The sequence below is a fragment of the Archocentrus centrarchus genome, chromosome 3 (assembly GCF_007364275.1).
Source record: "Archocentrus centrarchus isolate MPI-CPG fArcCen1 chromosome 3, fArcCen1, whole genome shotgun sequence".
NCBI lineage: Eukaryota > Metazoa > Chordata > Actinopteri > Cichliformes > Cichlidae > Archocentrus > Archocentrus centrarchus.
Genome location: NC_044348.1, coordinates 33,235,778 through 33,250,769, shown reverse-complemented (window position 1 = coordinate 33,250,769; position 14,992 = coordinate 33,235,778). Strand labels below are relative to the sequence as shown.

Genomic DNA, 14,992 nt, shown 5'->3' with positions numbered 1-14,992 from the left:
AGTCGTCAAACTTGATGGAGGGGTGGAGCAGAGGCGAAGAAGTAGCCCGTTAAATTTTGTTATACATTCGGATCGCTTTCTTTAAAATTGTTACATACAGCATCGGCCTTGGCAAAACACTGCACCCCCCGAGTGTCCTTCTGCTTAATGCTAATTCACCCCATTAGCCTCTTTATCTGACTGCCAATGTGACTTCCACTTTCAGTTGACTGAATACAAATACATGCACACACAGATGGCATTCCCCCTTCGTCTCTCTTTCAATATCCATCACTTATTTTTTTTTATTCATATATACATAGAAATTTTCTTTTTTCTCTTTTACACAGACGCGTCTATTCTTGATCTCATTTTCCTTCATCTCTGCCTCCTTCCATCTTTCCTGATATCGCTCTCCTTCCTGTCCATCTCTCTCTGTAACAAACGACAGTGCAGAATGGATGTCCCCTTCATTTGCACCGGTATAATGTTCTGATGAAAAATGAAGTGATCCCTCCAGACAGATTAGTCATCAGTGAGGGGACCTCTGCAGGAGAGGTGTGTGGGCGTGTGCGTGCATGTGCGTGTGTGTGTGTGCGTGAGACATAAATTACTCTCCCGGAGCCCTTCTGTTTGAGTATGCAATATTTCAGCATATATTATTGGAGGGCTACGATCTGTTTTTGTATAAAGATCTTTGAACCGTTGTTCAGTCCTCAATAACTGACGCTGATCATGAACTCGAACCATCCTAGTTTATCTTTGCTGATCCATTTAGTGCAGGCAGGCTTTCACAGTCACGACTCCGGCTCAAAAATATCCTTTTTTTTTTTTTCTTATGAAATGACCCTGGTCATTACCTACTGTAGAGCATCCCAGTCTCTCTGGTGACGCCAAAATAATTAATAGAAGGGAGTACTTTCCCTTCTCACTAGCCGATGCTGGAGCTGTAGGTTAGGGGTTCAAGGGAATCCTTCTCTTATACCAACATCAGAGTAAGTTTTGCTGATTAAGGTCAAACATTTTTTTACTACTGGATTAAATTTAGTTGATTATGTGTTTTTTATGTATAACAATATATAGTTATCACTCGGGAAGCCTGGTTTTTATCCCATATGTCTGCACGTCTTGTGAAAATGAGTTTCAGACAGTTTCTAATTGGAGAAAAAAAAGGTTTTAATTTAAAATCAGCATTCAAGTGTCAGACATTTAATTCTGGTTTTGCAGTTTTGAAGGACTCCACGTTAAAAAAAAAAAGGAAGGAGAAAAGCTGCGTAAACATCTAAATTATTAATAAGACTAAAAGTCTACAGCACTGAGAGCAGCTCTGTTAGACTGTACTGTGCACAGTGGTCTGAGCTAAATGCTGAATGCTCACAGTTACAATGGGTTTCAGGCTCAGTGGTTATGCAGGTGTTTGGGCATAAATCAGTGGATGAGTAAAACCTCAGATCTGATTACACAAATTAAATGTCAGAAGTTGATTAAAGTTATTCAAATTCACCCGGGGGGGGGGGCATAAATGTCTCTACCAATTTTTTGGATCTGAAATGTGAATCTCATGGTAACACTGGAGGAAAATTTAGATCAGTGTCAGGAAAACAAGAGAAATCTTACATCTTACTGGAACAGAAATGAAGAAATCTCGGCCACGTGTACACACTAAGAAATAGAGGGACGAGAATGGACCTAAAAAGGTACGAAGGCTTTGTCGCTCCAGCTGTACCCTAGTGGAGTACAACATTGTACCTCTAAATCTAGGAACAATTTTGCACCTTATTGTCTGTACCTTTAGAAGAACATTTCTGTACCTCTGGTGACAAATAAGTGCCTTTATGTACAGGTACAATACTGTACCCATTACAGAGGTACAAATTATGTACCCAATGAGGTACAGCTGGAGCGACATGGCTAATGGTACCTTTGAGAGACAAAAACAAACCCTTAGATTCACAAAAATATTCTTTATTTATCAAAATGTATAATTTAACATCAGTTCATTCAGTTTAAAACAAGAACTGAACAGAAGACAGAAGAATGTAATGTTGAAAACAAAATATATACTGAAGGCTGTTATAAAGGCTTCACTTAGGCTCGTGCAGTGACATAACATCTACTCTACTTTCACCAGACTGGGCCCGGCACTGGTCATCACCGTCTTCCACTTATTATCCACCAGTTGAATGGTTGGATAGGGTGTAGCAGCATCTTTCTATATAAATTAAGAAAAAAATAAAAAATAAATAAATAACCAAGCAGCAAAAGACATTGTTCCAATTAATTTATGTAAAATAATTTAAAAATCTTAGTGTTAAGTTACAAGTTTAAAATATTAAGTAATACAACTTTAAATATGTTAAATGGTGATCAAAATATCAATATAGTAAAAATAATTCCTTACTCGAGTCATTTTTCTTTCCTCTTCACTTATTTGAACAAGATCTTACTACAGTTCAGATGCCTACCTTTCCCAAAGTGATGTAGTGTTTAACCTTTTCTCTGAAGATGGATGGCAGGAGGATGAGTCCAGCCCTTAAGTCGATTCCTCAAATGCAAAAAAAGAAAAAAAAATCATACACAGCGTAACTACAGCAGATCTACTTTCACATTTATTAGCAAGATGATTGTGACTACCTGGTAGATCTTCAGCCAGGGCATCTTTTCTTGTGTCATAGTGCTGTTTTGCCAGCACAGACTTTCCCTGTGCAAGCTTAAGTACATTTGGCAAGACACCAGCAAAGCCGTCTTGACAGATGGCAGATGTTGAAGGGTGAATTCTGTCAACCTCATCAATACACTGTAGAATAGACAAACACATTGTCAATTATTATTGTTAAAGGCAGCTAGTAATTCAAATCTAACCAAAATAACAAAAGCTAGAAATGCAGCTTCTAGTTCAAGTAAATTTCGCTGATTTTTTTTTTTTTTTAGGATAGATGGTGTAGCTGAGCTGAAGGGAGCTTTAAAAGAGACCCCACAGCTAATACAAGCCCCAAACAAAGTAGTTAAACAAAAAAAGATGGAATTACTTAGCTCTTGTGATAGTACTTCACTAAAATACTAATATTCTGAAATTGCAGAGAAGTTGGGTAATGCCCTGTGCACATAACATGCTAGGTACTGTTAGCATGTTAGTCTGAAATTTTAAATGAATGGAGACTGAGTTAGACCATGAACATGAATAGGTCAGATTACTTACCACTGAATCTTCTTGCCTCGTCTTCATTCATTTTTATTCCAGCTTTAGATATTTTTTGAATAAGTTCTTCGGTGGACAGGCTGCATAAAACCGGAGAGTCCGCCATTTTACATTTCTGGCGCCTTTTTTGTCATCTGGGAGGAAACACCCCACCCAACACTGACTTCTACTGGTACACTTTTGTACCATTTGCCCTGACCAGTGATTTTGTACGTCTGATGGTCCACAGTAAATCACCCCAAGGGTCCATCTCTGTACTTAGAGGGAACTTTCCTGATAAAAGTACCTTTTGGGTACAAAAATGTACCTTTATTTTTTTGTGTGTACCATAACTGGGATTCTGATCTGCTCTTTGTGATTATGGGTATGACAAAGAGACTGGAGCAGTAACAGCAGAGCTGGTGAATGAATAATAAAAACCACATGTGTTGTATATAGAAATAATTTGTTTTGCTGATTTAGGCAGATTTACATTGTGGAGAAACTCAAAATGAAATTCAGGACTGCTTTTTCAGTTGCTACAGTTAAAACTAGAAGAGCTCATCATGTTTCAGGGCCGATGGAGCATTTTTTAAAACAATTCTGAGTTTCAGGGAGGAATAAATGTTTTAGTCAAGCATTGATTTGATACTGTGGCAGCTGCAGCCGTGGCTTTTTTTTTTTTATAAGGACAGAAATGGCAACTTCTGTGGTTGCAGGGTAAAGTCTCATACTGATGAGGCGTTAGCATGTGTAGTTTTATTTTGGTTAACTTTCAGAAAACAATATGTTGTGTTAAATGTTTTTGTTTGAGGCAAAAATGTACAATTCATGAGGGAATTTCCTGGAATAAATTTTTTTTCCCCCTCATTCTGCACCCACATTAGCATCGAGATGCTAATGTGGGTGCAGCCACATCTCATCTCGATGCTAATGTGGTTGCAAAAACACTACAGGTCATGAAGTGGTATGGTTTCCAATTGCTGTAGGAATATGCGAGGATGCTAACGTGTCTCTGAGAGTATTTTGAGGTTATAGAACACCAATAATACAAGAATACAACTTACTCAGGCAGTGTTGAATTTTACTCCACTGAAAATGAATATTTTACCAGTAATTTATACCCCCAATAACAGGAAGTGAGAGCCGTGTTTCCTTGCCCTCATAGAGAACATGGTTACATCTGTAAGGTCTTTAGGCTTGAGCAAGTCAGCGTGCTCAGTGGCAGAGTCAACAAAACATTAACATCAGCATAAACTGCCTCTTGTCACCTTGTGCAGCAAAAATAATAATAACATCAATGGTTAACGTCATATTCCTCCAGGATTGGTTACTTTTCTAAACTGTTGCCAGGCAGCCATCTGCTGTCACACTGACTAGAACTGAAAGAGGACCAAGTAAGTTTATTAGTTTACTTTGATCAGAGAAGGAGATAATGCATGTCAAATATCCTTCTCCAACCTTCTTCAAAATGCAATTTAAGACCATCTAATTTAGCTTGAATGAATTCAGCCTGAATTTGCCAACAAACAGATCTGGAGAAATGGATGATGCTGTGAGAACAGCTGCACAGCCTGAGGAGTGTTACAGGTCAGCCATAGACAGGTGAAACCCTGCTCCAGACCTTGTTAAATATATGTCCACTCTTCAGAAACGAAGATCATGTGTAAATGTGCTACAAGCTACTAAAAAAGCAATTTTAAAGTCATTTGTGTTATTTTGTTAATGGCAAATGGACGGGGGGGTGTTAACCCTGAAGATTCCCTTTTCCTTACATCTTAGTGAGGAAAATTATGATTTCCAAACTTCAGCAAAGTTTCTCAGCCCGCTGCAGAACACTGGACACCGATTATTGAGAACTGTATTCACACTCTTTCAAACTGTTGGAGCTTGTTAACAGCACAACACATGAATACGTGTCACAGTCAGTGTTAATGTGCTGGTTATCCACAACAATGATTGCTCATGAGTGCATAATTTCTTTATCAGTTGTAAAAAGCCTACCTGCCCACTCTGCTTAGATTGTTGCAGTTATTTATACTGTCCAGGGGGAACTCTGGGCTCCCCATCTAACTGGAGCTGTGAGGTCTGCTGCTCTCCCTCCCCTGACACTGAAGCTGTGGGGCACACAGCGCTCGCTCTCATCTGATACTCATTTTCCAGAGTTTGCCTGTGAATCCACCTGATGTGTTTATTGTGCTGTCTTTGAACGTAGCCTTACTTTTTAAATTCACACTGTGGTGTTTTCTCTCACTTGGACTGATTCTAATTTGCCACCTAATTCATCAGTTAGAACAAATGCTTTTGATATTTTGTAACAAAGGGCTGCAGGAGAATCCTCCTCAGCCGAGATAACTGGTGCTTTCTTCACTGGTGTTTCTGAGCTGTGAGCAGGTGATAACATTTCCAGTTTTGTAAGAACTGTTAAGTCACCACTTCTGCCGTCTCTCTCTCTCTTTTGCTTTTCTGTCTCTTTCTAGTCAAGGCAACCATTCTGAACTACCAGAGTCCTACCACTGGGCTTTTCCCAGTAAAAACATGCTCTACCTGCAAAGAGGCAAAGGTCCGGGACTCCCTGTACTGTGCTGCTGGTGCCTGGGCCTTGGCAATGGCATATAGGTTAGTATGAAAAATGCACACACATGCACAATAAACTGAGAGATATGTTTGTGTGTTTGTTTGGTTTTATTTTTTGGTAAGTAAACAATTGTCTCTTTCTGCAACTTGCATGGACTTATGAAGCTGGTAACTTGTTGGTTTTGCTGTCTGATAAAGAGCGCTCATTATCCCTAGTACTGTTACAAAACTCACACAAAAGCTCCATAGCCTTGACAAAAGCTGGTAAGAAAAGGACTGGGGTGTGGGTGTGGGTATGGGTGCACATTCAAGACAATCTTAGATAATGGGTTTGGCTTGGTTTGCTAAAATCTAGCCCAGTTGTAGTAATAAGTTCACATACTCCTTCAAATTTTTTTAGATCAGCTGCTGCAATCTGGACATGCATCCTTGCTGCATCCTTAAAAATTCCTAGATTAAAAAAAAAGTATGTATAACTGCTAGTTGTCAAGCTTGCTATCAACATTTCAACTAGTTTCCTTCCATGGACTGGACATTTTTATTTATTCGGTAGCTCACCATCTGTATTACATCCATCCATTTTCTTTTTTTTTTTTTTTTTTTTTTTTTAAAGCCTGTCATGTCTGGTAGATCTTGCAAGCAGAACTGTGATCTGAATGCGTTGTTGTGCCAAACATATTTGCTATTTCAAGATGAGCTCTATAGGTTCTCAATAGGCTCTTCTTGTTGATGTTTTAACCCTTTATTTTATTTATCTGAGTTATTTTTTCATATACAATGTAACAGCCAGAGCTGACAGGCTGAAGAAAAGGAAAATAAAGAAAAGAAAAAGGGAGAGAGAAAGGGAGCAAAAAAGGAGAGAAGAAAAAAAAAAGAAAGAGCACAAGTCTATTAATCAGATACTTCATCACTTTAACATATAAAAAAATACTATCAATACTTGCAAAAATAAATTTGTGTGTGAAAAACAAAACTAACAAAGCATGTTACGCACACCAAAAATTTTGTTGAGTTGTGATTGAGTGGGTGTTTGTGTCTGTGTCATGTTTGTGTCTGTGTCATGGAACGTACTTACCAATGAGGGCAAAACGCTGCAGCTCCACCCATCAGAAGCTAGAGGCAGGTAGGGAAAGCCTCCGGAAACCCAGGCCAACAGCAGCCCACCAAGAGCCAGGAAGACCCCTGGCTACTCAGTCCAAAGACAACCGCACACCCACCCCAGCAGACGCGAGAGGGTGGTCTCAGACAGAGCCCCCCCAGTCGAGGAGCAAGGGCTCCAGGGAACCCAAGGCGATGAGAAGCCAGTCCCCCCCCAGCGGCCAGCCCCCTGCACTGGCTGGCGGCAGGGCCCCAGGGCCCACGGCACCCAAGGACCGCCCGACCCTCCACAGAGCCCCCCCCCCCCACGCCGAAGAAGCCAACGCAGCCCCGCACCGCACCCCCAAGGGGAGCAGGCCAGCACCCACGCCAGAACATCCAGCCCCACCCAGGAACCCTGAGGCACCCCCATCCCAGGGGGGTAGGGGGGAGGAGGCAACCAGCAAGGAGCGGCCAGGAGGCAAGGCACAAGGCCCAGACCCAGGTCCAGCCATACATACAAACACACCCAGACACCCGTGTACACATTTATGCACAGATACTCATACATGCCCATACATACTTACCCACACACAGATATGCCATACATACACATTCACTCACCCACCCATACTCACGGAGACGGTGACAAATACACAAAGACACACATTCATCCATAGCTACCCACCCTCTGAAGGCGGGGCAAGTGGAAACCACCCCAGGGCCAACAGCGACCCCAGGACGCCACCAGCCCGGTCCCCAAGGAACCACCCGACATCCATCCATTTTCTTCTGCTTATCCTCTTCAGGAGCCAGTTGGCAGTCTGTGATTATTATTATTTTTCAACTTGAAACAAACAAACATACTTGTGTGCAATTCCTGAGCAGAGGCTTTATGATTGACAGCTGCTTTGAATAATGATATGCATCCTCTTTAACATCACTAAACAAAACCAAAACCAAAATGTAACATAAGTAGCACTTAAAAACTTAGTAATAGAATTCATAGAATAAAAAATATTTGCAAATTTTTTTAACACACATGTGCGCGCACACAGCGAGCTGGAGGGTTCAGGGTCCATAATTGGTACAGGATATGAGTAGAAAGCTTTTTAGCTGGACAAGTTAAAAAGTTAGAGCTCATGTTTTGATCAGACAACATTGTGTCTTGTTTTTTTAAAAGAACGCTTTGAGCAGTGAGAGTGTCTCTCGCTGAATCTGAATTCTCGGTGAGTTGTATAGGCCGAGGTCATGAACACAGTTAGTCACTGCGGTGAGTCCAGTTTCTCGTGGACAGACGTCTTTCTTGCGGTTATATGGTGATCGATGGCTGCAACGTTTTGTGCCCGTGAATACGCCAGTGAACCATAAATCCGGGAGTGACTGCTTGAAAACGCAGCTGTACGTACTGCCTTTATCCAGCATCACAGCAGCGCTGCTGGGAAAGAAACACTAAAATAGAAGGACGGATCAGTTTGTAGGGCATTATGTGAGAGCGGACCAAAAAGCCGCAGTTGCATTGGTTTCACGGCTTTCGCAGGTTTTCTTCCCCTCTCTCTTCATTTTCATGCTTACTGACCCTCATCTTTAATCTGCCTCTGTCATTTGGAGGCTTTGCTTTTTAACCACACAGGGATTATTACTTCAAGGAGAACACTTCAGAATTTCACTGGGTCCACCAAACCCCTTTATCAACTTCCCCCACTGTTGATGCCCACATTCCTCTGTGATTAGTCTCTTAAGGAAAGAGCACTTCCACAAAATGAGCTTGTAAGAGGACACAGAGGAAGGAGGGAGGGGGCAGGAAGATGTTGAGAAAGAAAGAGGAAGGAGAGAGTGTGAAAGTGAAGATGTGGGAGCGGGGAGAGGCAAGGTGGTCAGGGTAAGAGGGAAGATGGAGAGAGAGACTGAGAGAGGAAACTAGACTGAGGGGGAAGACGGAGGGAAAGAGGGGTAAAAATAGAGTGTACTGCAGTGATGTGACCAGAGGCAGATCCCAGTCATCAGTCATGGCTGCCTCCTATTAGAATTGTCACTGGGATTTAATTAAGATGATTCTCATCTGACAGGCTTGGATAGTGCCATTACTTACTTCACACCCAGCTGCTGTGTGTGTGTGTGTGTGTGTGTGTGTGTTTGAGTATATGTGTGTGTGAGAGTCAATGCCTACACTGGCAGTTGGATTTACCACAAACTTCTATTTTAAGAAGATATGATAACTTTTATCTGCTGCTTCAGATTTATTTCATTTGTTTTATGTATTTTTTCTTTTTAGTGAGAGTGGGTGGCATCTTGTACCACAGTAATAAGAGTTTATTGCAGTCGTCTAACCTTTCTGACCCTGAACTCTTGTGTAAAATCTGAAGATGCCACTGGTCACTGTACTTTGTAATCTGGTCGTGATCTCCCACTGAAGTGACTTTCAGATGGGATGCTGGTTGATGAAAAATTGCTCGAGCATCTCCATGCGATCAGTTTTGATGCAGAGGGTGACGGTGTGAAGACCACAGCGTGATTAATGCGCTGTGTACCAGAGACATTTTAAACGGGCTCAACATCGGCGGCCTGGCTTCCCTCCGTCGATAGCCAGAGTCATTATTACCTCGACCTTTGTCGCTCACATCTGAGTGACATTTCACTACCAGTATTCTTTTCAAAACATCACTTTAAAGCTTAATTATTTCCTCAAAAAGTAACTTTAATGCATTTTTCCACAGTGCTGTAAAAGTTTCAGTCGCAGTGATTTATTTTATTTTTTTAATAATTCGTATTCACTACTGAATGACAGACTCTCTGGATGTGCCACCTTAGAAGGGTAATTCTGCTTTATTACAACCTGAACCTGTTTTTTTGTTTGTTTTTGTTTCATATCCACCTTTCTTACATGTCAGCAAACACTCAGCAGGTCATTTGCTAAAACCTGGGAGCAAAATGGCTTCAGTAAAAAGTGGTCTGGAAACACGAGTGACCAGACAAAAAAGACTTGATAGCATTTTTGCATAAACCAAGTTCTGATGCTCTGCTTCTCTTTTACCTAACGAGTAGGAATATTGACCAAATGACCAACGGTGACTCGAAGACCCCATTTTTAATATATTTGCCATTTTTAAATCAAAGGGAGTTGCTCTTGTGACTGTTTGTCCTCACGAGTTTGTTCCCCGCCCTTCAGACGCATCGACGATGACATGGGACGAACTCACGAGTTGGAGCATTCTGCCATCAAGTGCATGAGAGGGATCCTGTACTGCTACATGAGACAGGCTGATAAGGTGAGTTTTTAGCCCGGCTCAGTGCAGCTCCTGCATGTTTGCATAAAAGCACCCCCGCAATTACACACTGCATTACAGATCAAAGGTATATTCGTGCTCATCAAAGCCTCTTAGTGCTACAGCACCGGACACATCTGGTTCTTCTTTCATATCACAACAAATAACAATAGGAGCCGGCCGATTTAGTCCTGAGGGCTTAATAAGCAGCAATCTTTTAATTGCCAGTGACTTCTGCACCAAAGGAGGGAAATTTCACGCCGCCGCTGCTGAAAGCTGATGAATGTGTAGAGGAGGCTGCGAATGGAAGAAAACGCCAGCGTGCACCAGCCCCCCCCCCCCCCAACCCATGAGCAATATCTTTTAATAGAGCAACCTGCTGTGTGTCCCTGTGCATGTGCGTGTTTACGGCGTGCACTTTTTGGAAGGCGTCCTGTTTCATCTTGCCTCGACCTTGACGATGTAATTTAGGGGAGAGAGTTTCTGTGTCTTAATTACAAAGCTGCGTTTACACAGTTAATTACACAGAACAGCTTTCGTTATGGCCCCGTCACCAGCGGTTACGGAGTACATGGCATTTTTATGGAAGATGTGACACGGGGGCACCGCAGGGCAGATACCACGGAGCAAACGCAGCAGCTGTGCCCCGCTGTCCAGTGATTATAAGATGGTGTATTAGAAAGGATCTATTTTTAGAATTACAGTTTTTCTTAAGGGAACATTTTTGACGTTTAACAATGGCAGGCAAAAATAACCAGTAACTCACGAGTGAGGCGGTTGATTGTTTGTTTCTAGAACCTTTTGTACATACAGAGTTCTGCAGGCCTCGTGTTAGTGTTGGCTAACCGCACACTTAGAAATAATGATGCTTCATTTGCATTAAATATCGAAAAAGTCACCGGCTCCTGTCTCATCTCTCGCCCTGAGCTGCAATGCTGCAGGAAACGCTAACTAAACATACTGACAGGGAACATTTGGAGGATGCAGCATTCTGTATAAATGCCCCGCTGTTATTGTCTATGAACACAGTTTTTAGGCAACAGAGAAACTCACAGCCAAGGTAACATTACGGCTGCACCCGGCACTCTTAAAGTCCTGTCTTTAACCAGCTCCTCCCTTCTGGTGTCATAATCAGTATCAGCTTCCTGTTTGCAGCTTTTCCAGCTACTTTGAGTGAGCACACATCCTTCATCTTACCTAATCCAACATCTCTTGCTTCAGCATGTTCTAAGTCTTTTTTTTTTCTCAGTTTAACAGCCCGCAACTTTACTGGTTTGTTTAGTTTTTTTATAACTGTGCTCAAAATGCTAATTATGTGGCAGTGGCTGCTGGAACGCTAAATAGGCCAACATGTCAGTGTTTTTGTGTAACAAACACTGTCTGCAGAGAGCAAAAATGGATCAATTCAGGCATATGGTAACAGATGTAAGTCTAAAAATGTTGTTGATAATAATTCTTAATCATCTGAACCATTGAGCTCACAGTACCGCTTTATCATGACTTGTTTTGGAAAATGAAATGCGTTTCCTGTGCAATGAGAAATGATAAGGAACTGCAGTTAATTGTCTTGATGAGATGCAAGAGGTTTGTGCGCATCTGAAGATGGAAAATAAATGCATGAAAGTGGACTGTTGGAACAGCAGGGCTTGAAGTAGTTTGCTAAATTGAAGCTTATTTTGGCGCATTGCATCACTTGAAACAATAAGCAAGATCAGGGGCCTCTCCAAATATCCCAGGAGTGGAGCCACTTGACATTGTGGCCCTGCTGGAGCAAGAATCAGGGACACCTCTACACAAAAGCAGGTTTTATAGAAGCATAAACAGCAGTGTTAGCTGCTGACAAGAGGTACCTCCTCTTCCTCTGTGCACACACGCACACAAGCATTAGTCACCGTGGGACGGCAGGAAATGGAGCAGTTTCAGTAAAAGTGGGACAGCAGGTCTCCACTATGACCTGACCATACAGCAAGAGAAAGGGAAAGAGGTAGAGGAGACGCTGGGTGCCAAACAAAAGGAAAAATGGAGGGTCTGAGAAAAGGGATTAAGATGCAAAGAGAAAGAGGAGGGGAAATGAAATAGCAAGACGTATAATACAGAGTACTGGAGATGGAGAGGGAAGGTAACATGGAAAACATGCAGACAGCAACAAGGGATCTGATGATGGAGAGCAGTGAGAGAGGTAAAGAGAAGAGAAACAAAGGAGGTGAAAATGGGACAAAGGGCCAATTATTTATAACTGTGTGACGGGACAGATGTGTGTCTCGTGGAGTCGATGAAGCCACTAACAAAACACAACTAAGATATTGTACTTGATTGAAACAGTGTGTCATTTATACTGTACCGTGTTTCTGCTCGTGCTCATTGACCAGATAACTGATTCATCATCAGTTTCTTATTTTTATAAAACCCAAAACAACAGATTATGTGCAGCATGCGTCCCTGGAATGGAAACGAGCTCTTGCAGTTTAGGATGGTGAACGCTGCATTATTCTGGAAAAGTATCCAGAAATGTTTGTTTCTTTAAACGCTTTGAATTATATTTGTGTGGATATAATAGACTGAAAAAGCAGTGGTTCAGATTTAAGTGGCTGTTTAAATTTAAGCACTGAGGCTAAATGAACTGAAAATGCTGCAGAGAACGCTAAAATAAGTTGAAGTGTCAATTGAAAGAGAGGCGCCAGAAGAGATTTAAGTGGCTTAAAATAAAAGCACTGGAATTATGTAACATGAAAGAGCTCATAGAAATCAAGGTCCTTCTTGTACATATAAAAAAAAATGGCTGCCACCAAAGAACAATCAGTAGGATTTTGAATAAAAATATATATAATTTTTGAAACTGTTTTTTTTTTTTTTCTTTTTCAAGTGGGTTTAAATTCACACATTTTTGTTTGCCAAACAGCTGTTAAATATCAGGAAGTGCACGGATGTCTTTTAAGTAAGACCCTTTGCCTCAGCTACTAGTTGTGCTTATGGGCAGACATCCTGCGAAGGCCAAGAAGAACACTGGAAATCGATGAGTCAGCAAAAGTGAACGCAGTAAAAGGAGTTCAGCTGGCAGATGAAATATAAAAATGCACATTTTAGTTCAAGTGAACATGCTGAAAGGAGGCGAAGTGTCTTTTTTTTTTTTTTTTTTAAAGTTTACAACAGTCATCTCAAGGTACAGGTAGAGAAATGTATAGACGGGAAACCAATGATCCCTGTGAGCAAACCTTTGGAGAGAAGAAATCCTGAGAAGTTGGGGAAAGAAAAGAGGAGCACAGGAGGCACCCTAAAACAATACAGGCATAAGAGCGTGGCAGACAGTACTGAGTATAATGTATGTGTTTGACTCAGTACAACAGGTTTTTGAATTTGTTGAAGGTTATTCTTGTATGCTGCAGCTTTGGTGAGGAAATGGATCCTCTCCCTTTTTTTTCTTTCTTGCTCTTTACCTTTCCTTCATCCTTTTGTCTCTCTCTGCATATCTCTGTTAGGTGGAGGAGTTCAAACAGGATCCCAGCCCCTCGAAGTGTCTGCACTCCGTGTTCGATGTGGACACCGGTGATGAGGTTCACTCCAACAGCGACTACCACCACCTGCAGGTCAGCCAGCGAGCAGACAAGTGGGAGAATGGGGCAACAATCAAATCAAAAAAAGAGCATTTAAATTAGATTAAATGTACATGCACCTGCATATTTTATGTGTATGTTGGATATTATGTGTGTGTGTTTTACTGTATGTTATAGAAAATGTAGAGTTTACTACCCTGCTATTATATTTGGTGTCACATATTTAATATAAGAAAAAAAAATGAGGTCAGAGAAGAAACTCCAGGAGAAGTGAACCTCGCTGAAGATGAATGAACAACAGGATGAATAAATTAGACAATCAATCTCTTTGTGACAGGTTTTGTTTCAAGTGTTTTGAGTGGGTGGGGGGGGGGATCCCATTAAAATGTCTCATTTCCTCAGCCCCTCTGCGCGGCGTGCATAGACGCCCGGAAAAATGACTTTCTCTGAGAAGTGCGTGTGCACCAAATTGGCACTAAAACGGCTTATTCTCTTATCAGTGGTATTGACGGAGGTCAGTTTGGTGTGTAGCATTTGAGTGGAGAATGCATTTCTAGTGAAGGGTGGCCAGTGCAGCGAGAGAGCTACAGAGAGAAAATCTAAATAAAGCTGCAAGGTTAGCTGCTTGTGAGAAAGAAACATTAAAAAAATCTAATGTATTAATTTATTTCTTGCTTGTTTTATATTTTTTCCAGCATTGTTGATTTCCAATGCCAAAATCTAATAGCTTCTATAAAGTTGTGTCTCCTTCTCTCCACTGTGTAAGAAATTGAAGACAGCTGTATCGACAGATATGAAATTATTACGGTAATTGTTTTAATGGTCTCTCATCCACTCGGCTTCCTCTACAGATCGATGCTGTTTCTTTATTCCTGCTGTATTTGGTGGAGATGATCTGCTCCGGCCTGCAGATCATTTACAACACTGACGAGGTAACCGGGACACTAAAATGACTGCTGAGGGGATCAGTTTAGAACATTGAGATCTAAAAGTCTTACTGTCAAGGTTAAATGAACTAATTATAACTATAAACTGCATGAAAAATACATTTTGGATACATTTTTATCACTTGATGTGTTTTCCATGCTGCTGTGCATCTCTAGCAATGGCAACATTTCATTTTAAAAGATCTCTAATATGTGAATGAGAAATGTTTATTTCCAACTTGCAAGCATGTACACACACACATTAAAAAAGACAAAAACAAACAAAAAAATCCTTTTGTGTAAATCTGTATTTATGTGGAATCTACTGCGATATCGTTTAAATGATCCAAGTTATCTGCTGCTACATTTTGATGATTGCGCTAGCTGCTATAAAGTAAGACCAAAGGGTCTCTAAAGCCAGTTAGATGCATCCTAAAT

The 14,992-nt window shown here is 41.2% G+C and overlaps 1 protein-coding gene across 3 annotated transcripts in view; it reads left to right on the top strand.

Moving 5' to 3' along the window:
• phkb (phosphorylase kinase, beta) overlaps positions 1–14,992 on the top strand; it is a 96,598-nt gene that overhangs the window by 11,175 nt on the left and 70,431 nt on the right. For all 3 annotated transcript variants that reach the window (XM_030719353.1, XM_030719336.1, XM_030719345.1), the window contains 4 exons: positions 5,638–5,776; positions 9,981–10,080; positions 13,554–13,661; positions 14,480–14,560. In XM_030719353.1, coding sequence (XP_030575213.1) covers positions 5,638–5,776; positions 9,981–10,080; positions 13,554–13,661; positions 14,480–14,560 — 428 coding nt within the window. The remainder of the gene's footprint in view (positions 1–5,637; positions 5,777–9,980; positions 10,081–13,553; positions 13,662–14,479; positions 14,561–14,992) is intronic.